This window comes from Felis catus, chromosome C2, assembly GCF_018350175.1.
Source record: "Felis catus isolate Fca126 chromosome C2, F.catus_Fca126_mat1.0, whole genome shotgun sequence".
Lineage (NCBI taxonomy): Eukaryota > Metazoa > Chordata > Mammalia > Carnivora > Felidae > Felis > Felis catus.
The window spans coordinates 120,594,859-120,608,731 of record NC_058376.1 but is presented as its reverse complement, the minus strand read 5'-3'; the positions used below and the strand labels follow the sequence as shown (position 1 = coordinate 120,608,731).

General features: G+C 41.6%; 1 protein-coding gene and 1 long non-coding RNA gene across 3 annotated transcripts in view; one reads left to right on the top strand and one right to left on the bottom strand.

The window, feature by feature from the left end:
• PCOLCE2 (procollagen C-endopeptidase enhancer 2) overlaps positions 1-7,442 on the bottom strand; it is a 62,338-nt gene extending 54,896 nt beyond the window's left edge. The window contains exons 1-2 of one of the 2 annotated variants that reach the window (XM_023260496.2): positions 7,286-7,442; positions 6,235-6,343 (exon numbers count right to left, since the gene is read on the bottom strand). In XM_023260496.2, the coding sequence (XP_023116264.1) occupies positions 6,235-6,343; positions 7,286-7,368 (192 nt within the window). In that variant the 5' untranslated portion in view covers positions 7,369-7,442. Of the gene's footprint in view, positions 1-6,234; positions 6,344-7,285 lie in introns of those variants that run through there. The other variant, XM_045037484.1, reaches the window with a different exon arrangement.
• Positions 7,443-13,032: 5,590 nt separating this feature from the next.
• Positions 13,033-13,873, top strand: part of LOC109491470 — a 36,232-nt gene continuing 35,391 nt past the window's right edge. The window contains exon 1 of the long non-coding RNA XR_006585440.1: positions 13,033-13,093. This is a non-coding gene — a long non-coding RNA (uncharacterized LOC109491470). The remainder of the gene's footprint in view (positions 13,094-13,873) is intronic.

Below are 13,873 nucleotides of genomic sequence, written 5' to 3'. Positions count from 1 at the left end.
TGAGTTCCAGTCACAATTTCAACTCTCCATAGAACAAGTGTCAGCTTCTCCACTTGCAAAGCAGAAGCACAACGAAGCAGCACGGAGCACCCCTGTCCTGAACATACCTTCACGTGAGTAAAATTAACCTCACTATCCAAAGAAGTTTTTGTGTTGAGGGAAATATTCGTATTATATACTGCTCAATATGGTAGCCACTATCTATATGTGGCTACTAAACAATTGAAATATGGCTAATGTGGGGGCACCTGGGTGGCTCAGTCAGCTAAGCGTTCAACTCTTCGTTTTGGCTCAGGTCATGATCCCAGGGTTGTGGGATTGAGTGTTGGGTTGGGTTCTGAGCTGTCAGCGTGTAGCCTGCTTGGGATTCTCTCTCTCTCTCTCTCTCTCTCTCTCTCTCTCTCTCTCTCTCTCTGTCTCTCAAGATAAAATAAACAAAAAAAAAATATGGCTAATGTGATTTAGATACTGAATTTTTAAATTAATTTGGCTAATTAACTTAAATAGCCAATGTAGACAGTGTTTGGGACAGTGCAGCTATCCAAGAACTAGCTATGAAAATTTTAAAGTACTATAATTTAAGGACAAATCTAAATCTCTAATCTGTAAGCTGTATTTCCATACTGAAAAGTCTATTACAATTGGCTAGAAAGTTTGGTTGTGACAGGCAGTATTCAACTTTCTTAAAGTAAACAGATACTACCATTAGACTCTCTTCAATCTCCTACTAAGATGTTGTTCAATGAAAACAATTTGGTGGGGACAGCCACTTTGCGGGAACACATCTCCAATCTGGAAGAACCACGATGAGAGGAAGGTAAGGAGCAAGAGGCAGAATATTCCTCTTCAACTATAGGAACTAGACTTTTAGGACCACTCTTGAGACTCCCATTTTGAGGCATCTCTGTGATGTTTCAATAAATTAATTTTTTAAATTTTTTTAAAGTTTATTTATTTTGAGAGAGAGGGGGTATGCACATGCACACACACATGAGCAGGGGGGTTGGCATAGAGAGGGAGAAAGAGAATCCCAAGTAGGCTCAATACCGTCAGCGAAGAACCCAATGAGGGGCTCGATCTCACAAACCGTGAGATCACAACCTGAGCCAAAATCAAGAGTTGGATGCTTAACCAACTGAGCCACCCAGGTGCCCCTTTTAATAAAATTTATATTGAATTAGCCAGTAGAAACTCCGTTCTTGGTTTACTGACTGCAGGAGCAGGAAAATGGACTGATCCTCCTCCGGTTTTGGGAAAGCCTTTAACAGACCGCCTTCCCTGAGGCCACACCAGAGCTCAGCCCTGTCTGGAGCAGCTGCCAAGCAACGGTCCTGAGCCTGGTATATATCCAGCCTCCTGGCTGGTGCCACCACATCCTAACTGCATTCAGAACTGCTAAGCCAACTGCTTTAGGCAGAAGAGTCCATGTTTCATCTTCTTTGTTACCACCCTTGTCTAGTCCACTATCTCCTCTCTCCTAGATGCCATATTAGCTTCCTAATTGGTCTCCCTGTTCCATTCTTAACTGCCTACAACTCATTCTATACAGCAGCCAGAATGACCTTTCATTGTTGCGCAACTATCGCCACCACCATCCATCTCCAAAACTTTTTCATCTTCCCTAAGTGAAACTCTGTACCCATTAAACATTAACTCCCCACCCAGCAGACCCTGAGAACCACCATTCTGACTCTATGAATTTGACTACTCTAGATACCTCATATAAACAGAATCATGCACTATTTGTTCTTTTGTGATGGTTTACTTAACTTAGCACAATGTCTTCAAGGTTCATCCATATTGTGGCATGTGTCAGAATTCCCTTTTTAAGGCTGAATAGTGTTCCTTTGTATGTCTACACCACATTTTACTTATTTGTTCATCTGTGGATAGATACTTGGGTTACTCCCACCTTTTGGCTACTGTGAATAATGCTGCCATGAACATGGATATATAGGTATCTGCTCAAGTCCCTGCTTGCACTTCTTTGGGGTATATACCCAGAAATGGAATTGCTAGATAATATGATAATTCTATGTTTGTTTTTCTTTTTTATGGAAGTATCAATGACACCCAAATGTTACATTAGTTTCAAGTGTACAACACAGTGACTGGACAACTGTACACCCTATGCTGTGCTCACAAGTATAGCCACCATCTGTCACCATACAACGTTATTACAGTACCACTGACTGTATTCCCTATGTGGTACCTTTCATCCCCATGACTTATGTATTCCATAACTGGAAGCCTGTATCCCCCACTCGCCTTCACCCATTTTGCCCATCCCTCCACCCACCTCCCCTCTGGCAACCATCAGTGTGTTCTCTGTATTTATAGGTTTCATTCTGCTTTTTTTTAGGTTTAATTTTTTGAGAAAGTGCCATACTGTTTTCCACAGCAGCTGCATCATTTTACATCCCCACCACCAATGCACAAAGGTTCCAATTTCTCTACATCTTGCCAACAAGACTTGCTATTTTCTATTTTTTTATAATAGCCATCCTAATGGATGTGGAGTAGTATCTTTTTTTTTTTTAATTTTAGAGAGAGAGTGAGAAAGAGAAAGTACGTGCAAGAGGGGAAGTGGGACAGAGAGAGAGAGACAGAGAATCCCAAGCAGGCTCCAAGCTCAGCAGAGAGCCCGACAAAGGGGGTCTATCTCACCGTGAGATCATGACCCGTGCCAAAATCAAGAGTTCAGATGCTCAACCGACTGAGCACCCAGGCACCTCTATTTTATATTTACAATGTATTTCTCACTACTTAATATCTTATTATTTACTTGTTTATTTAAATATTAATTGCTCACCTCTCCAAACTAGAATGCTAGCTGCATAAGGGAGGGCAAGGAGTTTGGCTGCATTGTTTGCTGCCATAATCCACATAGTATCCAGCAGTCAAAACACATCTGTTGAATGAATGAGAGACCTCAGGATTACTAATTTTAGCACTATCACGGTCCTCCTCTTTTTATGTTCCCTAGGATGTACAGGAGCTCGAAGTCCTCTTCTGCTACTCCGACAAACTAGAGGACTGTGAAGAAGAACTGAGAAGATTTTCACAAATGAGTTAGTGCTATTCTCTGTGAAATATGAAGAAATAAAAATGTCAAACTAAGACCTTGAGAGTACTCAGGGCCTTTGGGAATAGCAGAGGCAGTAATTATAACCAGGAGAATATGCGGGGCTTCTCTGGAAGTTCTTGGTAGCTACTCATATGCAAACACAAAAGACACAGGCCCCTTGGAATAGAATAAACTCAACTGGCTAAGAGTGAAAACTATTAAGCTTTTTTTAAGTAGAAAATCAAGTTGTGTAATCCTTTTTTCTACATTACCTATACTTTCTAAAAAAAATTTTTTTCTTTTTTTTTTTTTCTTCTGCCAAAAAAGGCTGGCATTTGTTAGTCAACTTCATGAACATGAGTTCAGGCAGCCTGAGAAAACCACAAATAAATATGTCACAGAGACTGCTTGTCGTCTGCTTGTTTTCCCTTCTTTCCACAGTTGATAGAAAACTTTTACTCAAAAGAAAACTTTTGAATTTTAGCAGAGCACCTGGATGCCTGAAATGAAGACTTCATTTCTCAGTTTTCTTGCAGCTAGAAGTGCCATGTAACTAAAAACCAGCCAATGAGATGTAAGAGGAGAGCTGCATGTAATTATGCACAATGTCCTTAAAGGGAGGATACATGCCCTTGTTTTTCTTCCTTTATTTTGGCTAGAACAGAAACATGATGGCTGGAACTTGAACACGCATCTAAGTATGGCCTAACAGGGAGAGACAATGATACTGAGTGCCTAAAGGTTTGAAGCCGCCACACCAACCTTGCATTGCCTACCTCTAGATTCCTTTACGTGAGAGAGAACCAAACTTCTGTTTGAGCCTTTGTTATTAGGGGTCTCTGTTACTGGAAGCTAACCTAGTCCTGACTCACACAGAATACCATCAGTATGATTATAGAACCCAACCGCAGAAATAAGGTCTTCCTAGATAAAGATATATAGATATAGATTATAGATATAGATTATAGATATAGATATATAGATATAGATATAGATATAGATATAGATATAGATATAGTAGATTGTTCCATAGAAGTCTGAGTTGTTTTGAGCTGATGCCAAGCCCAGCTTAACCAATGAAGTAAGTGGGTAACAGTGATCTGCCACATCGACTATAAGTCAGAAGGAAGGAGAAGTCAATACCAAACAATAATGATAATGAAAATGATAACAGTGATGGGTAACATTTATTAAGCACTTATTATATCTCAGGCACTGAGCCAAAGGCCTTTATGTGCACTAATTGGTTTTAATTTCACAACAATCCTGAGGTGTTTGGGTTTTTTTTTTAATGTTCATTTATTTTTTGAGAGACAGAGTGTGAGTTGGGGAGGGACAGAGAGAGAGAGGGAGACACAGAATCCGAAGCAGGCTCCAGGCTCTGAGCTGTCAACACAGAGCCCGATAACACATAGCTTGATCTCACGAACTTTGAGATCATGAGCAGAGCCGAAGTCAGACAATTAACGCACAGAGTCACCCAGGTGCCCTACAATCCCGAGGTTTAAGAAAGATAAATCCTGGTCACACAATTTATCAGTGGTAGAATGACAATGTGAATCCAGGGAAGACTGACTGGTGGGCCCATACACCTAACTTTTACATTGCATCCAAACAGAACATCCATTATACTTCCCCTCCTCCCACGTAAGAATATGGTAGTCAGGCCTCTGCTGAAGCACACCACTGCTTTACCAAGGAAAACTTTCACTGGACACCCTCCTCCCATCGACATTTGATGCCATACCAACTATGCCCATAATACCCCGTATATAGCCAACCATAAATTTCTACTTGTTAGGCACATGATGCCTCCCGGCCATTAATTTCCTTGGATCATGTATAACTTAAAGCCATTAAATTACAACTGAAACACAACTATAATATGAAAACCAAGTTCCGTGTTTATTTTGAAGCCTTATTCACGCTCACACTAATATCACTATTTCAAAGCTACTTCTTATGACTCATTCTCTCCTGGCTCCATGTGTTGCAGTAACATAATGAAATATGTACCAGTTCATCAGACAGTCAATATTTTATAGGGGAGCATCAACAAATACAGGAGCCAAGTTTTATATTAAGGCAGTGGACCCCTCATATTGCCTGTCAAACGACCTTGTTAAAAATGCCCCATTACAAAATAGGTTTCACTTTATGCAAAGCTGAACTTACCAAATGTTTGATCAAGTCAACTTATATAATTGTTCTAGGCCTCAGTTTCCTATCTATAAAATGGGTACAGAAGAGTTACTTTTCAGAGTGATTTCAAGGATTCAGTGAGAGTATGTGAGTTAACTACTTGGCATAGTGTCTAGGAAACAGTAAGTGCTCAGTAAGAGGGAGCTACTTTAAAAATTATAATCAGCCTGTGGCACAATCTGACTGAATAAAGGTCTCAGTGAACCAATGTGTTCAATTACTAAACAACTTCCCAACAACGAAAAAATGAAAAAGACTCACCATCATACTGACTAGAAAGATGACTCAATCTAGCTGATTCTAAATCCAGACTATTTTTTTTTAAGATGGCTGTCTGGAAATCTGACTGCTTATCTTGACTTGGCATAATCTATGCCAATACTAACCAGCATGGGCATTTTATTAGCCTTTGTTTGATATTTAGACTTTACTGCCCTATTCCACAATTATTATTATTCTCTATTCTCAGACTGCCATTAGTGGTGGATTTAAATCAGGAACATTAAGTGGGATTTTTTTTTTTCATTTTCTTTTCCCTTTTACTCATAATGGGTATAAAGTAGTCAGGGATGAGCATTACCTTTGATCTTCCGTTCTCCACTAGGAGACATTTATGCAGGGCACAGGCAACAAATGGATTCCAAAAGTCATTACAACAGGCCTTTGAAAACAGCCTTAATTTTCAATCTATGAAACTCAACTGAGTCAGGATGAGTTTTCAGAAACACATCTGCTTTAAGAATTTATTCCTTCAACAGTTATCTTGTGCCCCTTCTAATCATTAACACAGGATGCCACTAGTTCTATTAATAAAAATCTCCCACATAGTTGAGGTAAATCCAACATTTCACTATTTCAGGCACTCGCCCCTTACCTAGATCCTTACGCCAGAGGAAAAATGCAGCAGCCTTCCACTGTTTCCAATACCCACTTCCAGGAGAATACCCTTAAAAAAAAATGCTTACTGTGATTTTCCAAGTACATTTGCTATTTGGAGGGTACACTCCAGGAAAACCTTCGCTGCCAATAAATCCAGACTCTCCAGTAAGAATGCCGCCACATGTGAAAACAGGTCTGGGAAAATAAAAGAAGGACACTTAATTTGAAAGTGGGTCTAACAATCCAATGTCAACTTCAGAAAGGTGTAGCCTATTAAATATGGATAAAGTTAATATTGATTAATAAATGCCTGCACTATATACGGGATTTGAAATACTTGCTAGCTTTTAGAATAAATTATAGCCTAATAAAACATTCAGTCCAGTTGCCATCTGTCTCCATCCTAGTAACACATCTACTTATCCATCCATCCATAAGCAAATCCTCCACATAGTGGTAAGAGCTTATAGGAAAATGGTAAATGGATAAACAAGCAATTGGTTAACATTAAAAAGTTTTAATTTCCTAGATGTGGAGAGATGCCTACTTCTCTCCTTTTCTGAATTTCATTGACCATTGGCAGGGCCTCCCATTTACAAACGGAGGTGGCTGGTGATGGAGGTGGAAGAGGGGATGCCAAAAGTGGGTCCCCCAGTCCAGGACCAGGGCCCTCCCTCAGCTCTGATGGAGGTGGAGAAGAGTTAACTTTCTGATGGAGGTGGCGTGCGGTTGCCCGCGCGCGCCGCGCGACTCGTTTTCCCCAAGGCTTCATGTCTCTGGGCCAAGCCGCCCGGGAGAGGAAAACAGAAGTAAAAAAGCAAAGTCCACAGACTTGGGCCCCAGTGCCTCCCTCCGCCCGCATAAGCACTAGGGAAGAAGAGGCGCAGGTCAGCTCCAGCCCCCGCCACGTGGTGGTCCGGCCAGCGGCAGGACCGGGGGCAGGCGGAGCTGGGGGGCTCGGGACCCGGCCCGGGGACAACCGGCGCGGGGACCGGGGACGCCAGAGCCCGGGTGAGCGCGGGGTCGCGCGCTGGTTCCCTGGGCGCCCCGACGCGGCTGCAGGGAAGCTGCGGGCTTGGCTGCAGGAGAGCGGGAGGAAGGTAGGAAGGGAGGGAGCCCGGGTGGGGGTCGCGTTACCTCTCCGGGGGCTGCTGCCGCGACAGCTGCGCGGCGGCGGCCAGCAACAGGCAGAGCGCGGCCCAGGCGCCCGCGCCCCTCATGGCCGGTGTAGACGCACGCGGCTCGTTCCCACCCCGGCGCGCACGCCGGTACACACACCGGCTCGCACCACCCCCCCCCCCTCCCCAGGCTCACACTCCGGTACACTCGGGCAGAAACACAGGCTCGCACGCCGCACACGCCCCGGCTGCTGCTCCCCCCGCCTTTCTTTCTCTCTCTCTCTCTCCCCCCCACCTCTCTCTCTCTCTCTCTCTCTCTCTCTCTCTCTCTCTCTCTCTCTCTCTCTCTCTCTCTCTCTCTCTCACACACACACACACACACACACACACACACACGCGCGCGCGCGCGCGCGCACACGCACACACACACAGACACGCAGCCGCGGGGCAGCCCAGGTATCCGGGTGTGCTCGGCAGGCGGGTGGGGGTGCTTTTAAAGACGATTACGGTGCAGGCTGACTCGACGCTTAATTTCCCCAGAGGAGTTGCTCTGGCAGCCACAGGCCACGGCTGAATATCCCGTTTGTTCTCCGGCGGCGGGAGGGGGCGGCTCCGAGGGCAAGCCGCCTCCTCTCCTGGGGCAGGGCGGGCGTCTCCTCCCTGACACCCCAGGACACACGGCCCCTGTGACATCCCACTCGCAGGGCCTTGGGAAGAAGGAGGACAGGGGAACCCCCTGCCGAGTGGTACCCTAGCGGGACGTGGCCTCGGGATCCACAGATGATAAACAGAGAGGGGGTCATGGCTTCCTCTGTGGAGTGTTATTCCCTAGTTGCTTATTAAAAAAAAAAAAAAAAAAAAAAAAAAGGTGTTAGCGCTTGCTGATTGCTGGGAAACTGGGGTTCCCTCTTTATTTCTGTTGCCTTCAAGCATCCAGATCTAAGGCCAGAAAGGGGGGAAGCACAAGAGGGATTCAATCACATTTTAGCTCCTGCCTTTATCCTCTTACTTTAAACACACACTCTCAATAGATTCTTCTCTGTTTTTACTAGTGTATGAGAATAGGGAGACAGTTTCTGTGCTGGGATTTCAAAGTGCATTTTCAGCCAAGCGATTTGTGAGTGAACCGTCATTACCTATGGCAGATAATGAAGACAGAACCCAAATCATCAGATCTCACCATCCTGTGCTGTTCTGAAAATGGTGTTTCTTTGCTGGCATCTCTCTGTCCTTAAAAGATCTTTTCCAACAATGTATTTCTGTAGCATTGACCAGTTAAGATACATAGAGAATTTGTTTTTCTAAGAATAATTACAGGCTTGTGGAGGAACCAAGGCTTTCCTTTATTTAATTAGAGAAAAATAATTTTAAACCTTTTATTTTGTTACGTACTTTCCAATAACTAGGGATTAATAAAAGAAAACAAGAACAGAATGGATCCATTAAGATTTTCCACAACCATACCACCACAAAAAGGATGTAGCTGAATTTATTTTTTAATATAATTTATTGTCAAATTGGCTTGATATAGCTGAATTTAGATGCCTCATTTGCCCTCTAAATTATTTTCACCTTGCTAAGCAAAATAATAATAATAATCATTAAAATATTACTTATCAAGCCTTCATTTCTAGTACTGAGCTTACAATGTTAAGAATGTAAACACACCTAACAAGAAAATAAGTAAAAGCTAGCTACAGAGAATAATATGACTTTTAATACTGGGGGAACCCAGGAGCCAATAGCAGGAACCAAAACTTCCCAGTGGTGTTTAGATTATCTTACTATTTTTGAAAAAGTGAAGGAAAAAAACACCAAGAACTACAACTTTTAAAAAATTCTCTAAAGGCACCACACCCTGTATGACCTTAAAAAAAGGGGGGTGGGGGGGGTTACAGAATTTGGCAAACTACATTATATCCTGAAACCTACACCCTCAACCCAATAAAAATTGCTTTAAAACAGCAAAGAGGAAAATAAATGATTGTTTATTTTGCACACATTTCAAGAATATGCTATCCAACAGCATAAGTGTTTTAGATGATATTTTGTTAAAAAGTCAAAGTTTTAAATTATAATGTGAAAATATTGCTCAATTCACTTTCTGGTAATGATTTGAAGTCATCCTAGCCAGAAAATACTTCATTCCTAGGACTAAGCTAACTTTTCAAAATTTAAAATTCAAAGACAAAGTATTAAACATGTCTCAATAAATAGAAAGCTATTTGAACATAAATATGCAACTGTATTTTCTTTTCTTAATTTATAGAATGATAACTGTGTTCATATCTTCACTAAAGAGTCAGGGTTCCAACACTGATGGTTCTGTTGTTGTTGAGACACATAGGAAGACCTTGATGTTACCATATGATTTTAAAAGTTTACCAAAGGCCATATTATTTGCTTTTAGAAACACATATTTGACTTGGAGCTAGAATTCTGACCAAAATTATAATCTTTAAATGTCCTAAGAAGCCTAATGTGTTAAAATTGAGACAGACCCAAGTGGACTTTGAAAGTGTGTATAAGGTCCATTTCTGTGAGACCAATTTCTAGACTTTCACCATGCAGAATTGGCATAATGGGCAGGGAACCAAAGAACTCCAGGCAGTAGGAAAGGGGAGAGGTAGAAAGGACAAAAGCCCCGTGGCAGATTCTAGAAAGAAAAGCAGAGTGGTAGGGGAAGTGACTCTTATTATCCAAAGTATATATTACCCAATCTCTGCAGTTCACTAGGTTGCACAGGGAATCAAAGTCATGGAAATATGGAAATATTCACCAATGAACCGACCACTTACAAAATTAGTCCCCTCTCAAACATTCCTTGCTGCCCAATATTAGCATCTAGGTAGGCCCAGTGTGTTAACATCTTTGTTAGTTAGTCTCTGGTCAATTCATCAACCTTGTAAACATCTGAAAATGCAATGTAAATACAATGCACATTCAATCCACGGTGCAATATTGATTTTGTAAAAGATTCAGAATTTCATAAAATGGATGCAAGTGATGTAAGAAGTAGGAGAATGATGGGCTTTTTTGACAAATAAAGCCCTGGATGAGTTACTCCAGTGGACAACTGAAGGAAAGAGCTAAAGAAGATTGCTGACCAACAGTCCCTTCAAAAAAGAATGTTTTTTTAATACCCAAGTATCAAAGAGAAGCCTATGAGAAAAATGAAGAAGCCCTATGATAAGTTTTCAAAAGTGATTTTCACTACATTATAGTGCTCTGAAAGTCAAGAGTGAAAGAAAAGATGTTTGTATTTTGCTAGAATGCATTTTGCAGGGAAAATTATACTCAAAAAACCCCCACATTTATTCATTCTTCGTTCATTATGAGAATTGGCACACAGTTGCAAATATAAAGGAAATGTTGAATTTTCTGTTCCATTTTTGAAGATAAACTCCTGAACAATTTTTCAGTATCTACTATGAAAATTTGGAGCCTGTGTCAAGTAAATTTTAAGTGGCTTTTTCCAGTATAGTTAATCTCAGATATGGGCACTCTCCAATTATCTTGAAAGATGCATGAACAACAATCCAGGGCAGTCATTAGACTGAAGGGGGGAGGGTGAGAGAGGAGAGAATGAGGGGCTGGACTCTATCCTTGGATCCCTCCTGTTGTTCTTTGAGGCACAACCCACATCTAGAACTTGGGAATAGTCTGTGCTTCCTTAAAAGTGACCCTCCAGCTGTACCACATGGAGCTCTAGCCTTGTAAGTGCTACAAATGTATAAAAGAAATGAAAAGTATCTGGAAAGCAATTTGTGTGAAAATTCTTTTATGCAGTCCTAGTGACAATGCAATGTTCATGATATTTCCATAACATCTGTAGTTCTGCAAAACCACCAAACTGGAATTTCCCCACTTCCTTTGTCTAAGAAAATATAGAAGTATAGACTTATGATATTAATACTTTAGTGATGCAAGTGCCTCTTCTGAATTCACCTTTTTGGATACTATCAACATTTAGGAACTCCCCATAATCTTTGAATTCTTGTGCACAGACCCATCAGTAAATATTCTTGTGAAGGAGGCTTTTTAGAATTAAATATAGGTTTAATGTTTTTTGATATTTGTCAACATAAGCTATGAAGTAGACCTCCCCACTTCTTCCCAAGAATAAAACATTGGAGGCAAATTGTGTTGGTTAGGCTTTTTAGCTACAAACAACTGAGTCCATTCTGGCTAGCTCAAGCCATAAAAAGGATGGGTGCATTTTTAAATAGAAGGTAGTTTACATTACCTTTAAGAGAATTGAAGAAATTATGTCAAGGCTAATGACCAAAGCCTGGCTTCCAAAATGGCCCATTAAGAAATCAGTCGCCATTGCTGCTACCAAGACTAAGCAATAAATGCAAGTACTCTAACTTATTGCAATTCTGATGACTGTGAGCACATCAGATGCATTTCTGCCCTGGGAAACTCACCTTTGCAACACTCCTACCCCAAAGGCGAGATAACTATGCTGCCACCTCCAGAAGGAAAGCTCATCACAGACCCTCTTTCCTCAAGTTTATCTCTTAAATCCAAAGTCTTATGCAAGTGTATATGATTGGTAATGTCTATGTCACATGACTGTGTTTCAGGTGCAAGAGAGGCTAGGAATTCAACTGTTTGTGGGGGAAAGGGCCATATAATGTAGAAATTTCCCTCAATATTAAAGGTTATTAAAAATATAATGGGCAGGCACAAATATGATTAATGCCCATGACAAGGATCTACAAAGTTCAATTAGCCTCTCTCCTTGCAACCCCTTCCTGAGGAAAACAGCCCCAAGTGAGTCTTCATGTATCAGGGTGCTAAGGCAATGCAATGTGTGTTGAATGAAACCAGCTCCACTCACCTGCCCATGTTGGGCAAAGTCTCCTGCTCTTTGTTGGTTTGGAGTGGAACTTTATCCAACAGAGGAACTTCATCATCATCCCTAACTATTACTGAGTACTTAATTAATACACCAGGAACTGCATCTTGGGACCCATGCACTTGGAGATGTTGGGTATGGTGGACAGATATATGCTGTTTATCCACCCAGAATCACTAATTTCATTCATTGCTCCTCCAGACCCTGGATGGAGCATGCAACCAAGAACTGTTAAAACCAGGGAGCTCTCCCAGGACTTTCCTACTGGACATATTGGGGAAAAGATCCTTCTACTCCACCCACCCTCCACCCCCACCCCCACCCCCACCCCCGCTTTTTTCCCCTCTGGCAACAGTGTGTAAGCAAATGATTTCCTAGGGAAAGAGGAACCAGCCTTAAGTGAACGCCTCAGAGCAACAGCCACCCACCTTCCACATGGAGATGGACCTAAAGAATTTGAAAAAGACTCTTTTGAGAACCCAGGATTCTACCACACTATAAAGAGACTTGGGTATAAAAAAAGATACAAAAGGCAAGTTTTAATTAAAAAACTAGCTTGATCCTAAAAAATCTTCAGTGTGGGACATTGATGGTAATGAGGACCATGAAGTAAGAAATATAATTAACAGCACCAAATCCAACCAAAACACCTTGGAATCATTTTATTATGTTGACATTTGGGAATGAACCCTTGCCTATAAGAATGATAGTTTTTTGTTTTGTTTTGTTTTGTTTTAATGTCTTATTTATTTTTCAGAGAAAGAGAGACAGAGCACGAGCAGTGGGGGGCAGAGAGAGACAGAGACACAGAATCTACAGCAGGCTCCAGACTCCGAGCTGTCAGCACAGAGCCCGGCGCAAGGCTCAAACCCAGGAACTGTGAGATCATGTCCTGAGCCAAAGTCAGACGCTTAACCGACTGAGCCATCCAGGCGCCCCAAGAATGATTAGTGTTAACCATAGGTAAGAAATATATTTTTATTTCTTAGATGTACTCTCCATATTTAAATAACCATATCAAATATGTAGATCCAGTTAGTCATTCGGGTTCTTTTGTAGCTAACTCATCTAGCTATCTCACCAGTACTGAATATTACTATAATCATGAATCATACTGAGATGGTAGTTGTTTGCAAGGAAGACAATGCAATAGGGCCACATGGAGGAAGTGCTAGGACCCCTGAAGATGAAAGGAATACCACCAAGACTGGCCTCTGACAAAGAGCCAAAAGTCTAGAAATGTAAAAGAGGAGCAAGAATAACACCGTTGACTTTGCCACTCAAAGACAACGTTACTGCCACTCTAGTTCCCCTTCCTTTCCAATGTGTCTCTTCTACAATCGAATTATATCTAAGGATTTGAAGAGTTTGTTTTGATTCCAGGCCCTTCTTTGCTTTTGGAAAAGTCACGAATAAAGAAGATTAATGATAATTATTCTATAGTGTAAATATTACTACAATCACAGCTGACTTAGAATGACTTCCTAAAAGAATTGAGAGTGGATCTTTTTCTTTTTCAAGTCCATTCACAAGTAACTTCCTGTTTACTGATTGCTCTTCTTTTTAAAAAAATTTTTTTAAGTTTTTATTTATTTTTGAGATAGAGAGGGAGAGAGAGAGAGACAGCATGGGGTGGGGGGGGGGTGTTGCAGAGAAAAGAGAGACACAGAAACTGAAGCAGGCTCCAGGCTCTGAACTATCAGCGCAGAGCCCAGCTCAGGGCTCAAACCCACAAACCGTGAG